Raw genomic sequence first — 17,555 nt, 5'->3', positions numbered from 1 at the left:
CCGCGGCGTGGGGTGCGCGGGCGGCCGGCTGGAGGCTGGAAGCCCCCTGGGCTGCGCCTGCGCGGAAACCACTCCGGAAACCACTCCGGCCCGCGCCTCGCCTCCCCTGGTAACGGCCCGCCCCGCCCTCCTTGGAAACCGGCAGCTACTGGGCGTGTGCGCGGGCGGGCAACTGGCCGGCCTGTCTGCAAGCCTCCCTCGGAGCAGCCTGCGCGCCCTTTTGGACGATGGGGGACCCGCCGCCCGACCCCGAGCAGCCTCCCCAGCTGGCCTCGGGCAGCTCCCAGGGCTCTGATCGGCGGCGCAACGGGGAGCCCCCCTCGGTCCAGTTCACGCTCCCCGCGGAGGTGCCGCCGGAGGAGCTGGGAGCCATGAGGAGCAGTCAGGAGGTGCTGGCGGGCCAGGGGTGGCCTCCAGGAGCCAGGCTGAGCCAATATGAGGAGCCTCAGGGTAGCAGCGCGTACCCGACCTCGGATTTCCAGCGCCAACCGTACCTGGATGAGGACAGGACCCAGACCAACCTGATGCTGGAGCAGCTGCAGCAGGGCCAGGGCAACCTCTTCCAGCAGCTGGAGTCCGCCTTCCAGGACTCCCAGCCCGACGCCATGGCCCAGTTCGCCGCCGCGTACCAGAGGGAAGAGCAGCAGTTCCAGCAGTTCCAGCAGTTCAGCGAGGAAGCCCAGCATGGGCCCTACATGCGGGATGACCCTTCCCTCCAGTTCTCGCCCTCTGAGCTGGGCTTTATGCCCTTCGATATGGAGGTGTCGGAGCCGGAGCCCCGGGACCTGGCCGTGCAGAACGCCAAGGCCTACCTGCTGCAGACCAGCATCAGTTGCGACCTCAGCCTGTGAGAGGGAGCTCCGAGCGGGGGAGGGGCGGGACCCCGGCGGGGAGAGGCCCCCCGCCAAGACCCTCCCTCAGGCTCTGGGGTCTCCTCAGTCAGGGGATGGCTCTGGAGCCATCTAACTCAGGCTAAATACTGACAATAGCTAAAAAATACAATAGTTGCCAGACATTGTGCCAGTCAGTCCTGCACACATTGACCCCGAGTTCTCACACTGAGATTGGCACCTCCACTGTCCCTACTTCACAGAGGAGGAAACACACAGGAATGAGGGCCCGTATCGGGACAACAGCTCTGAGGTAGCAGAGACTGAAGTCCCGCACCAGGGATTGGGCTCACGTGGCCCTGTTACTCACTAACCTTTCCTGCTTGGGGAAGGCACTAGCCAGGCCACTTGGCTGTAGTCATAATACATCTCTCAGCCCCCTTCCCCGTTACCTCCTCATGAAGCTCACATTCTGCTGGGAGAATGGACAGTAAATATAATAAGTAATAAGGTGAAAAAACAAGGCAGGATGAGGGGAGAGGGTAAATAGCACAGGTCAGGGAAGGCCTCTGAGCAGCGTACATTTAATCAGTGACCTGAGGATGGCAAGGGGGAGCGCCTTGCAAATAACCAAGTGTTTGGGGCAGCAAGCCCGACGGCTTTAAGGCTTGCTGTGTTTGAGGAACAGCAATGAAGCTGTGTGACTAGAACGAGGGGGGGGCGGAGGGAAGAAGGGGCAGTGGGAGATGAGGTTGCAGAAGTGGCAGGTCTTGCTAAAGCACAAAGCTGGCCCCCATCCCTCCCATGCTCAGAACCAGGGTCCTCAAAAGAAGGTTCACGTTCCTCCCAGGCCTTACGTATAACAGCCCCTGCCTGCTCTCCAAACTTCATCTCCTGGAGGCTAGTCAAAATCAGCCAGTCGCACTTCCTCAGCAGTTCCCAGCCCTCTAGCTTCAAGTTCCCTTATTGAAAAGCCCTGGCCAGAGGCTGCTGACCTCTCCTTACCCTTCCCAATGGACGGCCCTCCACCGCACCCAGGACCCTGCCAAAGGGTTCCCACACCACGGGTGTTTGGATATGCATGGCTTTGAAAGCCAACCAGTTTGGTCCTGGTGTTAAATCCTGGCTGTGCTACCAAATACACTCAGACCTCAAGTTTCCTCAGCCTTAGTTTCCTTATCCGGAGAGTGCGGACCACAGCTGTTCCTCAGATGACTGTGGTGAGAATTCAACACTGCTCACTGCCTGACGGTGAATGGAAACCATTGCCATACCGTTCCCACGCCGGCCTCCCCTCCTACCACAAGCCTCTCCCTCACTCCCCTCCAGCCATATGACCTCCTCAGTGTTCCTCCCACACACAAGGCACACCCTTAGCTCATCATCCCCTGTCACATCATCTGTGAACCATGACAGTGGCTTCTTCCTTTGCAATGCTTTTCTTCTTGTCAGATTGCATTGCAGCATTAAACAGAAGGGAAAGCGGGCATCCTCAGTCGCATAGTGGAAAGCACTATAGTCTTTTTTTTTTTTATATATATTTTATTGATTTTTTACAGAGAGAGAAGGGAGAGGGAGAGAGAGTGAGAAACATCGATGAGAGAGAAGCATCGATCAGCTGCTTCCTGCACACCCCCTACCGGGGAGAGCACTATAGTCTTTCGTCATTATGTTTGGGGTGTGCTGTCGGTTACTTGTAGCTATCCTTTATCGGATTATTTAAATGTTGCCTTCTATTCTTGGTTTCCCAGCCTCTTTTTTAAATCCTGAATGGGTGTTGAATTTTATCAAACAATTTCTCTGCACCTACTGAGGTGATCTTACAGGTCCCCTTTAACACACGGTCATGAGGGGTTATAGTCTTTTTCTATTTTCCTAACATCAGTCCAGTCGTACACCCCTGTCGATTCATCCACTTGAATCAGGGCGTGTCATCCTTGTGAGCAATTGCTGGGTGCCATTTGGCTTAGGATTTCAGCGTCTCTTTCCTCAATGAGATCAGCATGGAATTATTTTCCTTTCTCCTACTGAACATTGCCAACCATCACCCATCCCTGGCATTCCCAGCCCCATCGCCTGCTTTATTGTCGCCTTAGACATTCCCACCCCTGACAGCATGAGTTTTGCATATTTGGTTCATGTCTATCTCCATCACCAGAATGTCAGCTCCACTCTCGTCTCCTCTACTGTGTCCCCAGCGCCAGGCACAGGGCCGGGCGCAGAGCAGTGAGCCGAGTGAGTAACGCCCCCCACCTCCCACTCCCTCCGGAGGCAGGTACGAGCACCTGGTGAACATGCTGACCAAAATCCTGAACCAGCGCCCGGAGGATCCCTTGTCCATCCTGGAGTCGCTGAACCGCACCACACAGCTCGAGTGGTTCCACCCCAAGCTGGACTCGCTGCGGAATGACCCCGAGATGCAGCCCACCTACGAGATGGCCGAGAAGCAGAAGACACTCTTCATCCGGGGCGGCGGCGTGGAGGGCGAGCAGGAGATGGAGGAGGAGGTGGTGAGTGCGCCCGCGGGGAGGGGTGGCGGGCGAGTGGCGGCCCAGACTGGGGCATAGCCTGTGCTGAAGCCTGGAAGTGAGGGAGCATGTGGACTCCAGAAATGCAGGTGATCTCAGTTTCATGTGTGCGTTCAGTGGAGGGGGGGAGGGGCGCTGTCACAGGGGGCCTTGAGTGCCAGGCTGAGGGGTGCAGGCTTTCTCCTGAGGCCACTGGGGCGCCTTGGGAGGGCCGGAAGCAGAGGACAGGCTGGTCAGCTCTGCTCTGGAGGAAGCTGAGCCCAGCTGCCATGGGGAGGTGGAGGCTGGCCTCTCCCGCCATCCCTCCCTCCTCCCTCCCACGTAGTGCCGCTGTGCAGGGTTTTCTGGGAAACACTGCCTCCTGGAACCTCTCAGCACCGAAGTGTCCCCTAGCCCCTGGACTCGGTTTCCCCTTTTGCAAGTTGAGACCTGCTAAGAGCTCTCCCGCCGACTAGTTTCCAGAATTGGATGACTGCTTGAACTTCGGGTGAAGTATTCCTTCACACATTCAAGAAACATTGTTGAGGACTCTCTGATTGTGATCCTTCTGACGCCTCTGACGCCTCTGACGCCCTGTGCAAAGACCTTCAGGAGTGTTGTCTCCTTTCAACCCTGAAACAACTCGCAAGGCAACTGCTACTTATTATATTCTTACTAGAGGCCCAGTGCACGGATTCGTGCACCAGTGGGGTCCCTTGGCTTAACCTGTGGGGATCAGGCTAAAACTGGCTCTCCGACATCCCCCAAGGGATCCCGGATTACAAGAGGGTGCAGGCCAGGCCGAGGGACCTCTCTGGTGCACAATCAGGGCCCAGGAGGGATGCAAGAGGTTTGCCAGCAGGGGAGGGACCGCAGGAAAGGCTCCAGGGCATGTCCGGCCTGTTTAGCCTGGTCCCGACCAGCCAGACCCCAGCACAAGCTAACCTACCAGTTGGAGTGTCTGGCCCCTGGTGGTCAGTGCACATCATAGCTAACGGTCAGGTAGGCTTTTATATAGAGAGATAGATTTGTAGAAGAAGGACTTGGGCTCAGAGGGAACGAGCTAGGCAGAGCTGGAGACAGGACCAGGAAGGCAGGACCTCAACCTCCAAAGCCCTGCTAAGCTCTGCCCAAACTGCAGATGCTGTTTGTCAGTGCTGGCTTCTGAGATGCTAGGATTCTGGTGAGAGCGGGGTGGGATAGTGAGAGAACCAGCAACAACCATCTGGCAAAGAAATGAGCCCTGGTGAGCAGAGTGCACTTGGGAATACAAGTTTTAGGCACGAAGGACAGTTCAGTTTTATTTGAGAATATAGTTTTGCGTTTCAAATCAACAGTCTCTCCTGGGGAGGCCCCACCCCCTTAGAACTGCACCTTTCATCCTCCACACCCCAACCCCACACACCAATCAAGTCCCTTAAGGCCCCGCCTCCTCAAGATGCTTTACCCCTAGAGGCTCCGCCTCCTTAGAACTCTGTGGCTTTTGAAGCTCCACCCCATTGAGATTCAATCTCTTGGGAGGATCCGCCCCTTAGAACTTGGAGCTGGAGTTCTTTTTTTTTTAATATATATTTTTATTAATTTCAGAGAGGAAGGGAGAGGGAACAAGAGATAGAAACATCAATGATGAGAGAGAATCATTGATTAGCTGTCTCCTGCACAACTGGGGATCGTGCCCACAACCTGGGCATGTGCCCTTGACCTGAATCAAACCCAGGACACTTCAGTCCACAGGCTGATGTCCTACCTACTGAACCCAACGGGCTAGGACCGACGGAGCTGGAGGTCTTAATGTGAGGTCTGTAGAAGGGCAAAAAAGTGGAAGTTTGTGGTCTGTGCAGGCTTCTTGGAAGAGACTCAAAAGAAATTGATAACTCAGAATTATATATACACTAGAGGCCCATTGCATGAAGATTCGTGCAATAGGCCTTCCTTCCCCTGGCTGCCAGCACCGGTTTTCCTCCGGCACCCGGGACCCAGGCCTTTGCTCTGGCTGCTGCCTTCAGTCTTTGCTCCAGCCGGAGTGCCGCTCCTGTAGCTCCCTCCACCCTCTTCTCTCCCCCTCAGAGCAGGCGTCCGCCCCACCCAGCTGCTTTGTGCCTGCATGTGTGCTGCCCAGAGGCCAGGAGCGGCTGGGGGGTGGGGCCACCGCCATCTTTGTTGGGTCCATTTGCATACGCACTGCTGATTGGCTGGTGGATGTCACAAAGTGATGATCAATTTGCATATTTCTCTTATTGGTGTCGATTTTTTTCTGTCTGATGGGAGGAAGGGCTCTCACTCTCATTTTCTATTTCTTTCCAATGGCTAGCCATGACTCCCCCTGCTGAGAAATGCCGCCTCTGCCATTGATGTTTACCTGGACACTCGGTCTGTTTCTGGACTCTCTAGTCTGTGCCTTCTCTCTCTGGCTGGCTTCCTGCTTGCTGTGGTCACCGCAGGGCAGGGCTGGCTATTTGGGAGCTTGAGGCTCTCATCACTGTGGCCTCTGATTTGAAAAGTTCCTATTTTTATAATTTTAGACTAGCTTTAGTATTATGGTGTCACAGCCCAAACACCAACACCGTACTATACTTGCTGGAAGTACAGGTCACTTTAAGGCAGGAAACAGGTGATGTCGCAGAAATGGAGACATGTGACTATCACACCTGATGGTCAGGTTGCAAGCAGTCTAGGGCTGGCAAGGTGGCTCCCAGCAAGGGGCCCCGAGGGCTGGCTGTCTTCTCCCCTCACCCCTACCCTCCCATCCCAAAAGAAGCAGTTGGCAGGGGGAGCAGCAGAGTCTGATCTGTCATCTGGGGGCAGTTGGCCACTCTTGCTCCAATCAGCAGTGGCCGGAAGGGCAGGGTGAGATCATTTAAATGTGGTCGTGTTGTAGGCAGCGGGAGCCGCACCAGGTGTTAGACGGATGGGGTGGGCCCAGACCTGGGTTCAGCAACCTCAGTACTTGGAGTTCTGGCTAGGAAGGAATTCAGAGGCGAGACTCAAACTATAAGAGAACATTTATATATAAAATCACAGAGCCCTAGTTGGTTTGGCTCAGTGGATAGAGCGTTGGGCTGCGGACTGAAAGGTCCCAGGTTCGATTCCGGTCAAGGGCATGTGCCTTGGTTGTGGGCACATCCCCAGTAGGGAGTGTGCAAGAGGCAGCTGATCGATGTTTCTCTCTCATCGATGTTTCTAACTCTCTATCCCTCTCCCTTCCTCTCTGTGAAAAATCAATAAAATATATATTTTTTTAAATCACAGAGGTAGGGAGAGTAATTCGTAGAAGAGATGGGCTGAGGAGAGGAGTTAGAGAGGCAGAGGAAGGGTCCTTGGAGCTGGGGGGTGGGTGGAGAGGGGGATGGGAAAGACTCTGGCGTGCTCCCAGGAGGGAGAATGAACTGGGTCCTCCCTCCTACAGGTTTTTAGGGTGGAGATTTTAGAAGAGGTCCCAGGGAAAGATCTATTTTAAAATATACACTGAGTGGCCAGATTATTATGTGTTCAGAGATCATAATAATCTGGCCACTCAGTGTGTATATATATACTAGAGGCCCAGTGCATGATTAAATCATGCACATGTAGGGTCCCCTACACGCTTTCGCTTTCAATCACAGGGGAGCTGGGTGCCTGTCCGCTGCTGCACCAGGCCTTTCAGGAGGCTTCTGAAAGGCCTGGTGCTGGAATGGACAGGCACCCAGCTCCCCCACTTTTGATGGTCCGCAGAGGGACGTGAGCTTGCTGCCCCAGAGGCCCCTTGTGTGCCGCAGCACAGCCATGGTGCAGACGCTGAGCTCGCACCACCGCTGGCGATGCGAGCTCAGTGTCCCGCCGGCCCAATCGGCCACCCCGGCCACCCTGAGTCCTGCCCCCCCGCGCCTCCTGGCCAATGGCGGGCATAGCGAAGGTACGGTCAATTTGCATATTTGTCTATTATTAGGTAGGGTGTGTGTGTGTGTGTGTGTGTGTGTGTGTGTGTGTGTATTGATTTCAGAGAGAAAGGGAGAGGAGGGAGAGATAGAAACATTAATGATGAGAGAGAATCATTGATTGGCTGCCTCCTGCACGCCCCACACTGGGGATTGAGCCCACAACCCAGGCATATGCCCTTGACCAGGAATGGAACCGTGACCTCCTGGTTCATAGGTTGATGCTTAACCACTGAGCCATGCCAGCTGGGCTTGGTCCTGTCTTTTTCTTTTTGTAAACTGGCCTCCATCGTCCCTCCGTGCAGAGAGTCAGCCACTTCACATTTACACACATAGGTGTCTCCACTCCAGCCACACGGAGAAGTTGGCCCCCGGTTAGTTCCCTGTTGCTGCTGGAGCCAATCACCACAAACTTAGTAGCTTCAGACAACTTCCTGTACCCTCTGACAGCTCTGGAGGCCGGTGGACTGGGTTTCACTGGGCTAACACCAAGGGGAAGGCAAGGGCTGCCTTCCTGATGGAGGCTCGTGGGAGAAAAGCCTGTTTCCCTGGCTTTTCCTTCCTCCCTCCGTCTTCCAAGCCAGCAGGGGACATCGTCGAAGCTCTTACCCTGACCTCTGCTTCTGCCATCACCCTCTCAACCTCTCCTGCCTCCTCCTTTCTCTTATCAAGGCCCTTGTGACTTCCCCCAGGGCCATCTCTCCCTCTCCAGATCCCCCACTGGATCACACCTGCGTGTCCCTTATGCCCTGTAAGCTCACATGTTCACAGGCCCCAGGAGTAGGGCATGGACTGCTTTGGTGCGATCATTATTCCGCCCGCCCACCCTCCCCCCTTTCTCTCCATCTGATTTCAAATTCTGGCAAAAGAGCATGCTGTCTCCCTGGCTTGGGCTGTGGGTTCCCCTGCTCGGTCAGGCTGGCCAAGGCCAAGGCCAAGGTCAAGGGCAGGTTGTGCTGACCTCATGGGGAAGGGCCGCATCAGTTTTGTTCTCTGTTATATGTTAGTGCGTGCACTAGTTTGGGCCTGGTACTCACTGGATCTTTAATAGAGATTTCTGGACTGACTGAATGAGAAAATATTGGGACAGCCTGTGGCCAAATGGATAAGGGGCAATTGGGCCGAAACCTTCCTGTAGTCTAGTCCCAGCCCTTGCCTTTCTTGTTCTTGCTCCCTTTCTGCTCTCTCTCTCTCTCTCTCTCTCTCTCTCTCCCTGAACAAAACAGACGGTGAAAAAGGAGGCAGTGAGGGCAGGATTTATCGCCACCATCCTCCAACATCACTGGTTCCTGGGTTCAAGACCAGCCTCTTCCCTTCATTTGCTGTGTGACTTGGGGTATCTCTTAAAAGTGCATTTAGTTGCAATAACAGTAAACATGATCAGAAAGGGGGGGGGGCGGGTAAGGCAGCCAGTGATGCCGTTGAGGACCAGGCAGTCTCCGCCTCTCCGTTCCACCACCATCAGGGTGTGAGACGGGTGTGGCCTCATGGTCCCAGTGTAGCTGCTGCAACTCCAGCTCTCGCATCCCACTCCAGGCAGGAACAAGGGGGAGGGATGAAGAAGCCAGGGATTTTTTCTTTGTGTGGTTTTGCCTTTTCCATCAAGGGACATCCTCCCCAAGGACTGGCCCTGCTTCTCAACGCCAGGGGGCGGCAGGAGCAGCTGGGTCACCCCTCACCTCAGCTCTCTGGGCTCCAGAAGAGCCAGGCCGGGGAGCAGGGCTTCACCTTCCTCCCCTCTGCCCTCCACCCTCCCCTCTGCAGGCAGACACGGCCGTGCCCAACATCATGGAGTCAGCCTTCTACTTCGAACAGGGCGGCGTGGGCCTGAGCTCCGACGAGAGTTTCCGCCTCTTCCTGGCCCTGAAGCAGCTGGTGGAGCAGCAGCCGATCCACACCTGTCGCTTCTGGGGCAAAATCCTGGGGCTCAAGCGCAGCTACCTGGTGGCCGAGGTGGAGTTCCGGGAGGGCGAGGAGGAGGTGGAGGAGGAGGAGGAGGTGGAGCTGATGGAGGGTGGCGAGATCACCGACACCCACGGCGAGGAGGAGGGCGAGGAGGATGAGGAGAAGGCCGCCGACATCCTCCCCAAGCAGATGTGGAAGCCGCCGCCCGTCATCCCCAAGGAGGAGAGCCGCTCGGGCACCAACAAGTACCTGTACTTCGTGTGCAACGAGCCGGGCCGGCCGTGGACCCGGCTGCCGCACGTCACGCCCATCCAGATCGTGCAGGCCCGCAAGATCAAGAAGTTCTTCACCGGCCACCTGGACGCTCCGGTCATCAGCTACCCGCCCTTCCCGGGCAACGAGGCCAACTACCTGCGGGCCCAGATCGCCCGCATCTCGGCCGCCACACACATCAGCCCCCTCGGCTTCTACCAGTTCAACGAGGAGGAGGGGGACGAGGAAGAGGAGGGCGGCGCTGGGCGAGACTCCTTCGAGGAGAACCCCGACTTTGAGGGCATCCCCGTGTTTGAGCTGGTGGACTCCATGGCCAACTGGGTGCACCACATGCAGCACATCCTCCCGCAGGTGAGGCCCCGGGACCCGGCCCCGACCCGTCCCAGAGCCGGGTGGCTCAGGTGTGACTCCCCAGTCCTAGCAGACACCTGCTCTCTGCTAGCCACGGTGCTTAGCCCTCATTCATTCATTCACTCACCCATCCATTCCCCATTCATTCAGTCAGTCAAGGAAAAGTCAGGATCCTGTGGGGCCAGATGCCTGCTGGAGTTCTGAGCTTTTCAGATTTTGAAAAGGTAACTGCATGCCCCATGGAGCATGCAGCGCCTCGGGCCAGGCTGGGGCTGCAGCCCGGGCTCAAAGGCCTCCGCGTCCTTCCTGCCGCAAAACTGCACGGCCCCCCGCCGGTCAGGTCAGGGGTGCGGCCAAATGCCTCATGACAAACTTGCGATTTTCAGGGCTTTTCTTTTCGGGTTTTGGAGTTGTGGATAAGAGATTGTGGACCTTCATTTATTGAATGCCTATGGGCCTGAACATTATACCCACTTATTTACTCATTCACGGAAACACTGGCTATAGGCTTAAAATATTTTCTTTTTTTTTTTAAATATATTTTATTGATTTTTTACAGAGAGAAAGAGAGAGGGATAGAGAGTTAGAAACATGGAAGAGAGAGAAACATCCATCAGTTGCCTCCTGCACGCCCCCTACTGGGGATGTGCCTGCAACCAAGGTACATGCCCTTGACCAGGAATTGAACCCGGGACCCTTCAGTCCCCAGGCCGAGGCTCTATCCACTGAGCCAAACTGGCTAGGGCGGCTTAAAATATTTTCATTCAATAAATACTTATTGATTCCACAAGGTGTTTTTTTTTTAAATATATTTTATTGATTTTTTACAGAGAGGAAGGGAGAGGGAATCAAACCTGGGACCCTTCAGTCCGCAGGCCGACGCTCTATCCACTGAGCCAAACCAGTCAGGGCTGATTCCACAAGGTTTTAATGAATCCGAATAACCCCTTTGGAGATCTGTACAGCCCTCGTTGCCATCTCATAGTTGATGAAACTGAGCTCTGCAATATACCGTGCACTTGGGTCCACTCATTCCTTCAACAAACACGGGTCAGCGCCTCAGTATCTCGTGTAACCCAACAACAATCCGATGGAAGAGGCATCTATAACACCCCCATTCCACAGCTGGGAACACAGGCTGATACGGCTGCCGGATGTCGGCTCCACAGGGCAGAGATTTGGGGTCTCTTTCCTCAAGGGTGCATCCCAGCACCTAGAGCAGGGCCTGTATATGGCAGGTGCGCATAAGTACCTGATGAATGAATGAATGAATGGATGCTCAGATGGGGGCCACATGGCTAGCAGGAGCAGGAGTCCCTGCCTCAATGCAACAGCTGCCTCGGCCCATTTCCTGCCCCCAACTTCTGTGACTAACCCTGTCCCCCTGCCCGTACCTGGGTCCCTGAGGACAGTTCTCCGGGGCCTGCCTGGCCCTTCACCTCCTCCCAGAGTGCAGGCTGTCCTCTGTCCTCTGTCCGCCTGACTTCCCCCACCTCCAGGGCCGCTGCACTTGGGTGAACCCTTTGCAGAAGAAGGAGGAGGAGGAGGAGCTAGGGGAGGAGGAGGAGAAGGCCGATGAGGGGATGGAGGAGGCGGAGCAGGAGATTGGGCCCCCGTTGCTGACGCCACTCTCAGAAGATGCAGGTAAAGGTCTCCCTCACCTGGTGCCACCAGCCTGAAGTGGGGGGTGGCGGGGAGATGGGCTAGAAGATTGCAGGGTCATCTCTCGGAGCCTCAGCTGTTCTCTCGCCTACAAAACGGGCATCATGTCAGCGCCTCCTCCTGGGGTTACGGGAAAGCGTCCACCTTGTGAGCGGCGGCTGGCGCCCGGCCGGGCAGTGCCCAGCTGGGGGCATGTGGGCTTGGGGAACAGAGAGAGAGTTGGATTTTGGGAGAAGGGACAGTCATCTCCTGAGGCTGGGGCCTCAGGTCCCGGAGGGAGCAGGACGGGGAGGCTGAGAGTGGGTGTGGGCAGAGCCCATGTTGTGACCCGTGCGCTGCCCTCTGCCCTCTGGTCCAAACCAGTGGCCAGCCGGGGGGAGACGGGCAGCGGCTGCCCTGTCTGGGGCCCTTCCGGGTGCAGGCACTGAGGGTCCGACAGATGGCCTGACTCCCTGGGCGCACGGGAAGGGGGTGGCCATGACAGGGCGCCAGCGCTGAAGGCCGTGCTGTCAATCACCACAGTTCCCTCCACACCCCTTCTCACCCCTCCCCCGCTCCCTCTGGGGGCTGTGCAGGGCGTGGGCAGCCAGCGTGGAGCCTCTGACCTCCTGGTGCTCCTCATGTCCCCACAGAAATCATGCACATGTCACCCTGGACCGCGCGCGTGTCCTGCAGCCTCTGCCCGCAGTACTCCGTGGCTGTCGTGCGCTCCAATCTCTGGCCCGGGGCCTATGCCTTCGCCATTGGCAAGTAGGTCTTCTCCTAGTCTCCCGGGGGAGGGCGCCCCCACAGGCCGGCTGGGCAACTCACCGGGGTGGGCAGAGATGGGGAGGGAAGCCCCGCTTCTGGAAGCCCCCCAGGCTGAGCCCCTCACTCTGCTTCCAGGGGTTCCACTGGCCTAAATGAGAAACCCCACACCAAGAGGGCAGCCCCTCGGAAAAGAGAATGGGGGACCAGAGAGGGGAAGGGGCTGACCCCAGGGAACACAGCAAGTGCGGGATTCAAACTTGGGTCTCTGGTCCCCTGGCCCGGGCTTCCCTGCTGCATGCGTCACAGCTGACGGGACTCAGGAGTCCCCTTTGGGGTGTCCCTGACAAGAGCAGAGTCCGGGGCCCCGTTGCCAGTTCCTCCCATTTGAAGGTCTTCTTTCTATGGGCCGGAAGTCTTCCCCACCTGTTGCTCCCAAAGATTTTCAGGCCGAAATCACTTTTGCATCTTCCCACCTGCAGCTACACACTCCCACCAGCCTCTTCACCCCTCTTACCAGGCACATCCCAGCCTTTCTGATCAACCACTAGAGGGCGCCACCTGCGGCCACAGGGCGAGCGTACTTACCCGGTCCGTCCACCAGGTGGCATGGCGCTTTTTCAGAGATTTTCCTTTTCTATTTGCTACCATGATACACAGTCTAGGTGGGAATTCATGTCATCGCCACATGCTTGGCAATGATTACTTCTTCTCCTCCAGAAGCAGGGAAGAGGCACGCTTGCTTTTGCCAGCACACTTCTGGCCACACCCTAATTTGTCAATATCCCTCTGAAAACAAAAGATCCGAATTGGGAGCGCCAGTCACCCATCCACCCTATATCCCCTAACCACTCATCCATCCACCCTCCCACCCACCACCCAATCATTCATCCATCCAGGCACCCATCCATTCATCTATCCATCCATCCATCAATCCTTTTTTTTTTTTTTTCACTATAAAAGACCACTGTTTGCCCGCTGTGTGCTGGGCCCCAGGCCCTTGGTTGGAAAGGCAGATGTGGATGCTGCCCCGGGAGCAGACACAGGAAGCATGGGCGTTAATTGCGTAACATCTCTCACCCCCCACTCACTCCTCCAGCAAACCCTCCCCCAAACCCTGTCACAAACTAAGATGAGTACACTAAGGAGAATGGAGGGACCAATGGAGGGACAGCTTTTCTCTGTCCTGCCTGGAAGGGATCAGGAAGGGTTCCTGAGAAAAGCAGCCTTGATCTGAAATCTCTGGGGGAAGAAAGAAGCAATGGGGGGAGGGAGTAGGCAGAAGGACATTCTAGACTAGAGTGTCTCGTGAGTGCTAGGACTGGCTGGGGGACCTGGCTGAAGCTCAGGTTGTGGTTGCATGGGTCTGGGGTGGAGGCCCGGACTCTGCCTTCCTAGCGAGCTCAGCCTCCGGATCAGCAAAATCAAAGTCAAACTGCTCCCATGACAACCTCTCCATCCCCGTCTCTCCTGCTGTCTCTCTGTCTCTCTGTCTCTCCCTACTTCTCTCTGCCTCTCACCCTGCCTCTCAGTTTATTCTCCTATTTTCTCCTCTTTTCTTCCCCAGTTAAAACCGGGGAGACTCCAGCTGGCCGGGACCCGACCGATTCTGTCCTGAGTATTATCTCCTCCCTTTTCAGCGCAGGCACAGTTTTGTCACTGCTAGCTGGGTCCCCACATGTAGACCAGTGCTGTCCATCGTAAATGAAACAGGAGCCACCTATGGCATTTTAAATTTTCCAGTAGCCTTATTCAAAAGGTAAAAATAGCCCTAGCTGGTTTGGCTCAATGGATAGAGCATCGGCCTGTGGACTGAAGGGTCCCGGGTTCGATTCCGGTCAAGGGCATATGCCCAGGTTGTGGGCTCGAGGCAGCCAATCAATGATTCTCTATCATCATTGATGTTTCAATCTCTCTCTCTCTCTCTCTCTCCCTTCCTCTCTCTGAAATCAATAAAAATATTTTTTAAAAGGTAAAAATAAACAGGTAACATTCATTTTTTTTTTTTTTTGCATTTAAAAAATATTTTTATTGATTTCAGAAAGGAAGGGAGAGAGAGAGAGATAGAAACATCAATGATGAGAATCATTGATCGGCTGCCTCGTGCACATCCCCTATTGGGGTAACATTCATTTTAATATATTTTATTTAATCCCAAATACCCAAAACATTTTTACAACATGAAGTCAATAATGTAATAATGATTGACGAGCTATTTTATATTCTTCTCTTTCATACTAAGTTTTCGGAATCTGAGCTGAGTTTATGCTTACAAGCATATCTCAATTTGGACCTACATTTTAATTGGGAATACTTGACCTATATCCACATTTCACAACCTTTCCAATTGCAAAAGTAGACTCATGCACCCAAGTTGTCCCAGTCAGACTTAGATGTTTCCAATACCGAGTTGAGTATTGGCTTTATTGTTTAAATTTAAATGAATTAAAACTAAAAAAAAAAAAAAAAAAAAAAAAATCCACTCCACCCAACAACAGCAGAATACAGATTCTTCTCAAGTGCGCATGGAACATTCCCCGGGATAGACCATATGCTAGGCCGTAAGACAAGTAAGTCTTAATGGATTTATTTTATTTTATTTTATTTATTTTATATTTTATTGATTTTTTACAGAGAGGAAGAGAGAGGGATAGAGAGTTAGAAACATCGATGAGAGAGAAACATCGATGAGAGAGAAACATCGATCAGCCGCCTCCTGCACACCCCCCACTGGGGATGTGCCCGCAACCAAGGTACATGCCCTTGACCGGAATCGAACCTGGGACCCTTGAGTCCGAAGGCCGACGCTCTATCCACTGAGCCAAACCGGTTTCGGCGTCTTAATGGATTTAAAAGGATTGATCAGAGAAAAATAAGTTTCCTGACAACTCTGGAATGACATTAGAAGTCAGTAACAGAAGGAAATCCACACACACGTAGAAATGAACACTTTCCTGAATCACCCGTGGGTCGAAGAAGAAATCCCAAATGAGATTAGAAAAGTAAATCCGTTTAGAAACTCGGTGCTTTGCGTGTGCTATAGCCATGTTCCCCGGGCTCAGCGGCCACCGCTGGCCGCCGCGTGGCACTTGGTGTTTGCACGGTGTTTGGGGAACCAGGGAACAGAACAACCCAGGGGCACCCTTCTCCCCGCCGCGCACAGCTTCTCCATCGCGCTGTGTCTGTGCTGACTCCCCCCCCAACGACGCCCAGGCTGGGGCCTCGGAGGGAGGACTCCCCGGTGTCTCACTGCCCCTCCAGGAAGTTTGAGAACGTGTACATCGGCTGGGGCCACAAGTACAGCCCGGACAACTTCAACCCCACGCTGCCGCCGCCCGTCCAGCAGGAGTACCCCAGCGGCCTGGAGATCATGGAGATGAGCGACCCCACGGTGGAGGAGGAGCAGGCCCTGAAGGCTGCCCAGGAGCAGGCGCTGGCGGCTGCGGAGGAAGAGGAGGAGGACGAGGAGGAGGACGAGGATGAGGACCCGGAGGACTGAGGCCGCACAGCGCCCTCCCCCAGGCAGGTAGAGAGCGCGCTGCTCCTTTCGCGTAGTTCGGAGCTGTGTTTTCGCTGTTGGTTTGCTTTGTGCCCCTGGAAGGCAGCTGCTCGAAATGAAACGTTCCCCTGGCGTTCCGGCCCGGTCATTCATTCATTTGCTCACCGGCCTGCGGACGTGACCTCCGCGTCAGGGCGATGGGCTCTGCTGGGAACACCGACACTGCTCCGCACAGCCTCCCCCGTTTCCCTTGTCCATTCCTCGGGGCATGACGTGCCTCCGGGAGCCTCGGCCTGTGTGCTCAGTTGTCCTGTACACCGAGGGTTCCATTTCCGGTCAGGGCACATATCTAGGTTGTAGGTTCGATCCCCGGAGGGGGCGGATGCGGGAGGCAACCAGGGGAGCAACCGGCCGATGTTTCTCTTTCACATCGATGCTTCTCTCTCCTTGCCCCTCTCTCTAAAAACCAACGGGCATGTCCTTGGGTGAGGATTTAAAAAAATAAAAATTAAATAAAAAGTCTCCTGTCAGCTCAGTCCAGCCCAGAGATGAGCAAGCAGAGATGAGCAAGCAGCCTCTGCTTTCCCATGGCTCATACTCTACAGGGGAAACAGGCGCACCCCCAAGCAATGACAACCCAGACGGTGTTGCCCGGATGACTGACAGGGCCCCTCAGCTGACGCTTACAGGGTCAGGAGCAGCTCTGGCTGGTAGCTCTGTTGCTTAGAGCATCAGCCCGATATGCTACGTTTGCAGGTTTGATCCCTGGTCAGGGCGCATACAAGAATCAACCCATGAATGAATAAGTGAAACAACAAATCGATCTCTCTCTCCCTTCCTCCTCCTCAACTTAAAAAAAAAGGGGGGGGGGGGAGGGCAGAGTGGGGAAGGGTATTCCAAACAGAGGAACAGCATGTGAGGAGGCCCAAGGGTGAGAGAGAGTGTGATGTACTGAGGTAGCTTCTCTAACCTCAGTTTTTGGGACACGGTGTGAGGAGTTCGTGGTGAGAGAGGTGATGGGAAAGCAGATGGCAGGAAGAGATCACTCAGGGCTTAACTTGTCCCGAGAGCACTAGGGAGCCACAGATGGACTTTCAGCAGGGGAGGGCCTGGTCAAGTTTGTGCTCTAGGTGCCAAGGGGAGGGGAGACAGGAGAGTGAGACAGGAGTCTGGGAGAGCAGAGATAAGGCTGGTTCAGGGCCCGGAGCAGGAGAGGAGCAGGTGGGACCGTGGCTGTGCAGAGGAAGGGGCTGGAAAAGAGGATTTCAGGTGACAGAATGCAGGACCTGGGGACAGGAAGCCGGGGGGGGGGGGCTATACAAGTCTAGGCAGACACTCAGGTCTGGGGGGTGATGCTGGCCCTAAGAATGGGTCACAGGAGAGGAGCAGGATTTGGAGTAAGACGCCAAGTTAGTTCGTTGTAGGGCTTGCTGAGTGTGAGGGAGATGGCCCGGGGACATTTGGTGACTAATCTGGGAGGCCACCGAATAAGTGGGTCTCGGACTATCCGTGATGGGGCAGAGTGGCTTCAGCAGAAGTCAGGGGCACTGGCTATCTGTGGGGACGGCTGGGACCAGGAGGAGATTCGGGGTTACTGGCGGATCTTTGGAACACGGGGGGGGGGTTACGGGCGCAGTGAAATATTGGAATCGAAGGTGGGTGTTGGAGGACCGAGTGAGACTGTTGACAATAGTGAGTCATGGAGGTGCATACTGGAGGTTGGTGGAAAGTATGGAGATGTTTGGGGTTGGTATTAACCAGCAGTGGGCCAGATGAAGTCCTAGGAGTTTTATGGAGACTTGAGGTCAGTGAGATTTGGGGGCTCCACAGCGGTGCGGAGGGATGGCTGGCGATGCTGCGGCCAGTG

At 55.1% G+C, this 17,555-nt stretch overlaps 1 protein-coding gene across 1 annotated transcript; it reads left to right on the top strand.

Annotated features, from left to right (window-relative positions):
- The first annotated feature begins 115 nt into the window (after positions 1-115).
- On the top strand, positions 116-16,201 carry RSPH6A (radial spoke head 6 homolog A). The gene is made up of 6 exons (XM_008158400.3): positions 116-847; positions 3,106-3,340; positions 9,016-9,780; positions 11,280-11,424; positions 12,075-12,192; positions 15,451-16,201. Exons 1-6 carry the CDS (start codon positions 228-230, stop codon positions 15,686-15,688), a joined length of 2,121 nt encoding a protein of 706 aa, XP_008156622.2. The 5' UTR covers positions 116-227; the 3' UTR covers positions 15,689-16,201.
- Positions 16,202-17,555: the final 1,354 nt, after the last annotated feature.

The sequence above is a fragment of the Eptesicus fuscus genome, chromosome 21 (assembly GCF_027574615.1).
Source record: "Eptesicus fuscus isolate TK198812 chromosome 21, DD_ASM_mEF_20220401, whole genome shotgun sequence".
Taxonomy (NCBI): domain Eukaryota; kingdom Metazoa; phylum Chordata; class Mammalia; order Chiroptera; family Vespertilionidae; genus Eptesicus; species Eptesicus fuscus.
This window is presented reverse-complemented; position numbering and strand designations above follow the sequence as displayed.

What these genes read in the sequence shown, in the direction of transcription:
- RSPH6A (XM_008158400.3), top strand. Translation starts at nt 228, where the DNA reads ATGGGGGACCCGCCGCCCGACCCCGAGCAGCCTCCCCAGCTGGCCTCG. An exon ending in GCCACTCTCAGAAGATGCAG is followed by an intron (nt 11,425 to 12,074) that starts GTAAAGGTCTCC and finishes ATGTCCCCACAG; the next exon opens with AAATCATGCACATGTCACCC. An exon ending in TATGCCTTCGCCATTGGCAA is followed by an intron (nt 12,193 to 15,450) that starts GTAGGTCTTCTC and finishes CTGCCCCTCCAG; the next exon opens with GAAGTTTGAGAACGTGTACA.